Below are 8,057 nucleotides of genomic sequence, written 5' to 3'. Positions count from 1 at the left end.
AGCCCCTCAAGCATCAGGAACAGCACCTGGAGCGGGGCACAGCCTGGCAAACACTGGGAATGGCACCTGGAATGCAGCACAGCCCCTCAAACATCGGGAACAGCGCCTGGAATGCAGCACAGCCCCTCAAACACCAGGAACAGCACCTGGAATGCAGCACAGCCCCTCAAACATCGGGAACAGCACCTGGAGCGGGGCACAGCCTGGCAAACATCAGGAACAATGCCTGGAATGCAGCACAGCCCCTCAAGCATCAGGAACAGCACCTGGAGCGGGGCACAGCCTGGCAAACACTTGGAATGGTATCTGGAATGCAGCACAGCCCCTCAAACATCGGGAATGCTGCCCAGAGTGAGGCACGGCCCCTCAAAACACCGGGAATGGCACCTGGAATGCAGCACAGCCCCTCAAACACCAGGAACAGCACCTGGAATGCAGCACAGCCCCTCAAACATCGGGAACAGCGCCTGGAGCAGGGCACAGCCTGGCAAACACCAGGAACAGCACCTGGAGTGGGGCACAGCCTGGCAAACACCGGGAATGCTGCCCAGAACAGGGCACGTTCCAGCGCCAGGGCCCCTTCCCAACCCGGATCCGTCGGGACGGCGGCACCAGCACAGACGAGGCTCCAGCCCTTTTATTAAAAACTTTGGATATAAATTAACACAGCGTGGCGGATCCCAGATCCGGGCGGATCCCCGATAGATCCTCGATAACCGAACGACAGCTCAGCGATGGATGGAGCAGCTGCTCCAGGCTCAGAGGGGCAGGAACGTCCTGGGGGGACCCCGAGGGTCAGCGGCTGCTCCGGGGGCAGGACCAGGGCACGGGCTGGCACCGGTGGATCCCAGTGGCACCGCTGGATCCCAGTGGCACCAGGTGATCCCAGTGACACCAGCGGATCCCAGTGACACCCGTGGATCCCAGTTACAGTCAGTAGATTCCAGTGACACCAGTGGATCCCAGTGATACCAGCAGATCCCAGTGACACCAGTGGATCCCAGTTACAGTCAGTGGATCCCAATGACACCAGTGGATCCCAGTCACACCCAGCAGCTCCCAGTGAATCAGTGGATCCCAGTTACAGCCAGTGGATCCCAGTTACAGTCAATGGCTCCCAGTTACAGCCAGTGGCTCCCAGTGAGTCGGTGGATCCCAGTTACAGTCAGTGGATCCCAGTTACAACCAGCAGCTCCCAGTCACACCCAGCAGCTCCCAGTGAGTCGGTGGATCCCAATAACACCAGTGGATCCCAGTCACACCCAGCAGCTCCCAGTTACAGTCAGTGGATCCCAGTCACACCCAGCAGCTCCCAGTGAGTCAGTGGATCCCGGTTACAACCAGCAGCCCCCAGTTACAACCAGCAGCTCCCAGTGAGTCAGTGGATCCCGTTTGCAGTCAGTGGATCCCGTTTGCAGTCAGTGGATCCCAGCAGCTCCCAGCGAGAGCCGGGCAGACCCCAGCCCGTCCCGCCCTAGGGACACTTGACGGAGGCGTTGCGGAAGTGCGGCCACACGCGCAGCAGCTCCTGGGGCCCGTAGTGGTGCACCATGACCACGCGCGAGAAGCGGCAGCGGTCGTAGTCCAGCCGGTACATGGCGAAGGCGCCGGGCGGCGGGTCGGTGACGGGCACGCCCAGCGCGTGCAGGCAGATGCCCACGAAGGCGTCCTCCATGTTGATGAGGGGCAGCGTCTGCGCCACGCGGAACACGCGCCGCGCCACGTCCCCCGAGAGCACGTAGCCGGGCCCGCCGCAGTAGGGCGGGTACGTGTCGTTGGGGTACACCTCCCGCGGCACGAACCACTTGTAGGCGCGGTTCCGCAGCGGGCCCGTCCGCCGGTACACGTGGCCCGTCACGAAACCCGCCCTGGGCGGCCGCAGCAGCCCCGCCAGGTACTCCAGGTTGAGGAAGACGTCGTGGTCGGCCTTCATCACGTAGCTGGCGTTGGGGCAGAAGCGGCTCACCCACTCGAGGCCCATCAGCGTCTTGAGCGTCAGGTTGTTGTAGGTGTCGAGGAAGTCCTGCTGCAGCAGGTCGCCGTGCAGCGCGTCCTCCTCCTGCAGCACGGGGCGCAGCTCGGCGCCGAACACGGGGTGCACGCCCAGCAGGAAGAGCCGCAGCACCGGCAGCCCCGGCACGGCGTCCTCGGCGCCCCAGGTGCGGCGCACGGCGTCCCGCGCCGCCAGCGCCTCGGGGGCCGACGCCACCAGCAGCACCAGGAACGGCGCCCGCCCGCGGCACTTGTCGGGGTGGTTGAGCAGGAAGCGGTACGGGTGCGGGTACGGCGGCTGCAGCGGGTGCCGCGTGGGCTCCGTGCCGTTACCGGGCGGCGCCGCGGGGCCGGGGGGCTCCGTGGGGCTGGCGGGGGGCGCCGGGGGCCGGGCGTGCAGCGCCAGCAGGGTCAGGGCCCCGGCCATGGGCAGCAGGAGCAGGCGGCAGCTCGGGGGCAGCTTCATGGTCGGCCTGCGGGGTGGGAGAGGGGCTTGGCGCGGGCTGGGGATGGCAGCAGGGCCCAAAGACCGGGATCCTGCCGGCACCGGGGTGCTGCTGGCACCGGGGTGCTGCTGGGCACCCCAATGCTGCTGGGCACCCCAAATCCTGCTGGGCATCCCAATGCTGCTGGGCATCTCAAATCCTGCTGGGCATCCCAACCCTGCTGGGCACCCCAAATCCTGGTGGGCATCCCAGCCCTGCTGTGCCCAAATCCTGGCACTCAAATCCCACCAGCACCGGGATCCCACCCAGATCCCAATCTCACCCAGATCTCACTCTCTGAGCACCCCAATCCCACCCAGGTCCCGCTCCTCCTGCCCCCTCCCCATTCCAGGGTCCCCCGGTCCCTCCCTTTCAGGGATCCTCCCCCTCCCTCTCCCATTCTGGAATCTTCCCTCTGCCCCTCCTGGATCCCCCTCCCCATTCCTGGCTCCCCCCGTGCTCCCTCCCCATCTCTGGTTTCCCCCTCTCCCCCCCATTCTGTTCCTGATAAGGCTCCGGATGTGATAAGGGCAGGAGGCGCCGCCGGGGCCCCGCCAGTCCCACCAGTCAGACCAGTTTGGGGTCCGGGGGTCCTGGGGCTGAGTCCAGCTCTGCCCAGTTCATCCCAGTTCACCCCTGGCTTTGCCACAGCACCTCTCCCAGTTCCCCCCAGTTTGCCCAGGTGCCACGTTCAGCCCTTCCCAGTTCCCTCAGCCTTTCCCAGTGTCTCCCAGTGTGTCCCAGTGCCTCCCAGTTAACCCCAAGAGCTGCTCCCAGCCTGTCCCGGTGTGTTGCAGCCATTCCTGGTGGCTCCCAGCCCTTCCCAGTGTCTCCCAGTAACTCCCAGTGTGTCCCAGTTGCACTTGGTGGCTCCCAGTTAATTTCACGCACTACTTCCAGCCCTTTCCAGTGGCTCCCAGTCACTCCCAGTTGTGTCCCAGTCACTCACAGTGGTTCCCAGTGCCCCCAGTTAACTGCAGGCACAGCTCCCAGTGCTCCCAGTGTGTCCCAGTGCTCCCAGTTAACTGCAGGCACAGTTCCCAGTGCTCCCAGTTAGCTCCAGGAACAGCTCCCAGTTGTGTCCCAGTCACTCCCAGTGTGTCCCAGTGCTCCCAGTAACTGCAGGCACAGCTCCCAGTGCTCCCAGTTAACTGCAGGCACAGCTCCCAGTAACTCCCAGTGTGTCCCAGTGCTCCCAGTAACTGCAGGCACAGCTCCCAGTGACTCCCAGTGTGTCCCAGTCACTCCCAGTGCTCCCAGTTAACTGCAGGCACAGCTCCCAGCGACTCCCAGTGTGTCCCAGTGACTCCCAGTGTGTCCCAGTGCTCCCAGTAACTGCAGGCACAGCTCCCAGTGCTCCCAGTTAGCTCCAGGAACAGCTCCCAGTAACTCCCAGTGTGTCCCAGTCACTCACAGCGTGTCCCAGTGCTCCCAGTTAGCTCCAGGCACAGCTCCCAGTGTGTCCCAGTCACTCCCAGTGTGTCCCAGTGCTCCCAGTGAACTGCAGGCACAGCTCCCAGTCACTCCCAGTGTGTCCCAGTCACTCACAGTGTGTCCCAGTGCTCCCAGTTAGCTCCAGGCACAGCTCCCAGTGGCTCCCAGTGCCCGCCCGCGGTGCCTCCGTGCCCGCCGTGCCCGGCAGGGGCAGAAATGTGCGGGCACGCGTGACGCAGGTGCCACACCCAGCCCTGGCCACGCCCCCCCGGCCACACCCAGCCCTGCTCCAACTTCCTCCTGCGGCCGCGGGGGTGACACCGAGCAGGTGTGACCGGGCAGGTGTCACCAGCCGGGTGTCACCATGGAGACACGGGTGTCACCACACAGGTGCCACCACAACCAGGTGACACCGTGGACCCAGCCCCACTTAGGGACCCCCCCAGCCCCCCTTGGAGCCACATCGGCCATTTCCCTTCCAAACTCTTTTATTCCCCACCCCTTAAAAACACCAAAATAGTAAAAAAAACCACCAAAAAAAAAAGTATAAAAATACAGAGGGAGGGGGGGGTGGGAATGGGGGGGGGTTCCCCAGGAATCCCAGGGGGAATCCCAAGGGATCGGGGGGGATTCCCCAGGATCAGGGGGGTCCCCAGAGATGAGGGGGGGTTCCCCAGGAATCCCAGGGGGCTCCCCAGGACCAGGGGTCCCCCCTCAGGCCAGGGTGATCCCCACAGACTCCAGGGCCTCCCGAGCCCAGGCCGGGGGTCCCCCCCGCCCCCCGTACATGGTGTCCATGAACTCCCGCACGAACTCGGGGAAGCGCTGCTGCAAGATGCTGTCCCTGATGGAGCCCATCAGCTTCATCTGGGGGGGGGAAACAGGGGTTAGAGGGGTGGGGAGACCCCCCAGGACCCTCCCCAAACCCTCCCCAAAGCCCCCCTGCCCACCTGGTAGGCGATGTTGTGCAGGGTGAGCAGGTGCAGCGCGGCCGTGTTGGAGCGCAGCAGCGCGTGCAGGTACGCCCGCGAGTACCTGGGATGGGGGGAATGGGGTGTTTGGGGGGGAATGGGGAGTTTGGGGGGTCGGCCCCACCATGGGGACCCCTCCCAGAGCCCCCTGCCCACCTCTGGCACGTGGGGCAGCCGCAGTCGGCGTCGATGGGCCGGAAATCTTTGGCGAATTGCTGATTTTTCAGCTGCAGGGACCCCCAGGGCACCAGGGCGGAACCGAAACGCTGCGGGGGGAGCAGGGCGGGTTATGGGGGTCCCCCAATCGCGGGGAGGGGTCCCCAAACCCCCCCCCCCCCCGGGCCCCCCTTACCGCCGTGCGGGTGGGGAAGACGCAGTCGAACATGTCACAGCCCAGCGCGACGCACACCACCAGGTCCGTGGCGTAGCTGGGGAGGGGGCAAGTGGGGCTGACTCCGGGGGGCTCCCCCAGCCTGGCCGGCTCTGGGGGGGGCTCTGCGGGACCCCCGGACTCACCCCACGCCCATCAGGTAGCGGGGCTTGTCCCGGGGCAGGTGCTCCGTGCTCAGCTTCACCGTGCGCCAGAACTGAGCCTTGGCCTCGCCCCCGCTCAGGCCCCCGATGGCGAACCCGGGCACGTCCCGCTGGGTCATGGCTGGGAGAGGGGACCCAAAATCACCCCTGAACCCCCCCTGAACCCCCCCGGGACCCCCACATCTCCCCTGCACTGCCCCGAGTCACCCTGAGCCCCAGTGTGAACCCGGGCACGTCCCGCTGGGTCATGGCTGGGAGAGGGGACCCAAAGCACCCCTGAACCCCCAAAATCACCCCTGAACCCCCCCAAAATCACCCCTGAACCCCCCCAAAATCACCCCTGAATCCCCCTGGGACCACCTGAGCTGCCCCAGGACCCCCAGAACCCCTCCCAAGCAGGAATGAGGGTGAGGAGGAAGGCCCAGGGATGAGGGTGAGGATGGTGAGGAAGGCGAGAAAGGCCCGGGGATGAGGGTGAGGATGGTGAGGATGATGAGGGTGAGGAGAAAGAGCCAGGGATGAGAACGAGGACGGTGAGGAAGGCCCGGGGATGAGGGTGAGGATGGCAACGACGATGAGGACGATGAAAGGTGAGGATGATGAGGATGGTGAGGGTGGCGACGAAGGCGCACCGCGGATGCAGCGCAGGCGCAGCTCGGGGTCCAGCCCCCCCTGGATGATGGCGAACAGCAGCTGCTGCTGGGGGCGGCCGTGGGCGGCCAGGCAGCGATCGAGCCAGCGCACGGACCTGGGGGGGACACGGGGGGGTCTCACAGGGGGTTCCCAGGGGGTCTCAAAGGGGTCTGGGGGTCCTGGAGTGTCTCACAGGGGGGTCTCAGGGGCGTCCCAGGACTGTCAAGGGGGTCTTAGGGTGTCTCAGGGGGGGTCAGAGGGGTCTCAGGGGTGTTGGGGGTGGTCTCAGAGGGGTCTAAAGAGGGTCAGGGGGGTCCCAGGGGGGTCTCAGAAGGGTCTGGAGGTCCTAGGGGGTCTCACAGGGGGGTCCCAGGAGGATCAGGGGGGTCTCAGAAGGGTCTGGGGGTCCTAGGGGGTCTCACAGGGGGGTCCCAGGAGGATCAGGGGGGTCTCAGAAGGCTCTGGAGGTCCCAGGGGGTCTCACAGGGGGGTCCCAGGAGGGTCAGGGGGGTTTCAGGGGGATCACGGGGGTGTTGGGGGGGGTCTCAAGGAAACGTCAAGGGGTCCCAGCAGGGTCTCAGGGGGTGCCCACCTGTTCATGGCCTCCTCGACGCGCGGCCCCGTCGTGGTGCTGCTCACGACATCGTCCAACTGCATCACGATATCGGCGCCTGGGGGGGCGGGCGGGTCACCCCCGTCCTTCTCACACCCCCCCCGAGGGATTTGGGGGTCCCTCCCCCGGGATTTGGGGGTCCCTCCCCCGGGGTTTGGGGGTCCCTCCCCCCGGGATTTGGGGGTCCCTCCCCCCGGGGTTTGGGGCGCCCCCGCTCACCCAGCGCGTTCTGGATCTCCATGGATTTCTCGGGGCTCAGCAGGATCTGCTCCCCGCCGTGGGGGGGCTGGAACCGAACCCCCTCCTCCGACACCTCCGAGAGCTCCAGCAGAGAAACCATCTGGAACCCGCCGCTGTCCTGGGGGACCCCGAAACGGGCACTGAGGAACCCCAAAAACACCCCAAAAACACCCCAAAACACCCCGGGATTGCGGCAGGGGGTGCCAGGACCCCCCAGGCTCGGGGGTTCACCCCTGGGGGGTCCCGGGGGTTCTCCCCCCCCTCAGTCCGGGCAGCTCTGGGGGTGCCGCCCCCCCAAATTTGGGGTCCCCCCAATCCCTCACCGTGAGCAGATTGTGGGGCCAGTCCATGAAGCCGTGCAGGCCCCCGGAACGCCGCACCAGCTCCGAGCCCTGCGGAAAGGGAGAGAGCAGGGCTGGGAGGGCGGCGGGAACCGAGCGGGATCCCCCGGTAACCCCCCGGGAATCCTCCGGTAACGGCGGGGGCTGCGCCGGAATCCCGCCGGGAACCCGCGGCAGCTCCGATCCCCACCGGGATTTGGGAGCTCATGGCAGGCACGGCACGGGGCGAACCGCGGAGCCCCCCGGTGCCCCCGGTGCCGCTCACCGGCCGCGTGCCCAGGTGGAAGGTGTTGCCCAGGCAGATGCGGCAGCCCAGCGCCGCCAGCTGCGCGGCCGTCAGGCCCTTGGCGGTGCCGCGGGTGCCCACGGGCATGAACACGGGGCAGGGCACGGAGCCGTGCGGCAGCCGCAGCTCCCCGGCCCGGGCGCGGCTCCGCCCGCACTCGGCCACGATCCGCAGCACCGGCACCGGGCCCGCCGCGGGCGCCGCCATCTTGCAGCACGTGACCGGAAGAGGCGGGGCAGCGCCGCCGGAAGTGACCGTTACCACGGCAACGCGGGGGCCATTTGGGCCTTCGGGGGATGGGGAAGGGCCGAGCTCGGAGATGCCCAAAGTCCCCCAGGGATCGCCCAAACTCAGCAGAAATTCAGCAGAGATCCCTCCCAACCCCGACAGGGCGGGGAGTGGAGCCATTTAGGGCTGAGTCTGGTCCCTGGGGATTCCCGGGGGGTTTCACCCCCAGGGCTTCGCTTCGGGACTGTCGTTCCCCGTGAGCGAACACACGGCGCTGGACGGTCACGGGAGGGCCGCGGA

General features: G+C 66.6%; 2 protein-coding genes across 2 annotated transcripts; both read right to left on the bottom strand.

Annotated features, from left to right (window-relative positions):
- Positions 1–1,289: 1,289 nt before the first annotated feature.
- On the bottom strand, positions 1,290–2,458 carry LOC134434007 (beta-1,3-galactosyltransferase 2-like). Its single transcript, XM_063182700.1, has one exon. The coding sequence runs from the start codon at positions 2,456–2,458 to the stop codon at positions 1,475–1,477; it is 984 nt and encodes a 327-aa protein (XP_063038770.1). The 3' UTR covers positions 1,290–1,474.
- Positions 2,459–4,489: 2,031 nt separating this feature from the next.
- On the bottom strand, positions 4,490–7,736 carry LOC134434005 (queuine tRNA-ribosyltransferase catalytic subunit 1-like). The gene is made up of 10 exons (XM_063182696.1): positions 7,509–7,736; positions 7,226–7,294; positions 6,882–7,020; positions 6,642–6,720; positions 6,049–6,164; positions 5,399–5,537; positions 5,235–5,310; positions 5,039–5,148; positions 4,862–4,946; positions 4,490–4,778 (listed from the first exon to the last, which is right to left on the bottom strand). The coding sequence occupies exons 1-10, from the start codon at positions 7,734–7,736 to the stop codon at positions 4,626–4,628; spliced, it is 1,194 nt and encodes a 397-aa protein (XP_063038766.1). The 3' UTR covers positions 4,490–4,625.
- Positions 7,737–8,057: the final 321 nt, after the last annotated feature.

Source organism: Melospiza melodia, unplaced genomic scaffold, assembly GCF_035770615.1.
Source record: "Melospiza melodia melodia isolate bMelMel2 unplaced genomic scaffold, bMelMel2.pri scaffold_292, whole genome shotgun sequence".
NCBI classification, from domain to species: Eukaryota; Metazoa; Chordata; class Aves; order Passeriformes; family Passerellidae; genus Melospiza; species Melospiza melodia.
This window is presented reverse-complemented; position numbering and strand designations above follow the sequence as displayed.

What these genes read in the sequence shown, in the direction of transcription:
- LOC134434007 (XM_063182700.1), bottom strand. Translation starts at nt 2,458, where the DNA reads ATGAAGCTGCCCCCGAGCTGCCGCCTGCTCCTGCTGCCCATGGCCGGG.
- LOC134434005 (XM_063182696.1), bottom strand. Translation starts at nt 7,736, where the DNA reads ATGGCGGCGCCCGCGGCGGGCCCGGTGCCGGTGCTGCGGATCGTGGCC. An exon ending in TCCACCTGGGCACGCGGCCG is followed by an intron (nt 7,295 to 7,508) that starts GTGAGCGGCACC and finishes CCCTTTCCGCAG; the next exon opens with GGCTCGGAGCTGGTGCGGCG. An exon ending in CGCTACCTGATGGGCGTGGG is followed by an intron (nt 5,311 to 5,398) that starts GTGAGTCCGGGG and finishes CCCCCTCCCCAG; the next exon opens with CTACGCCACGGACCTGGTGG.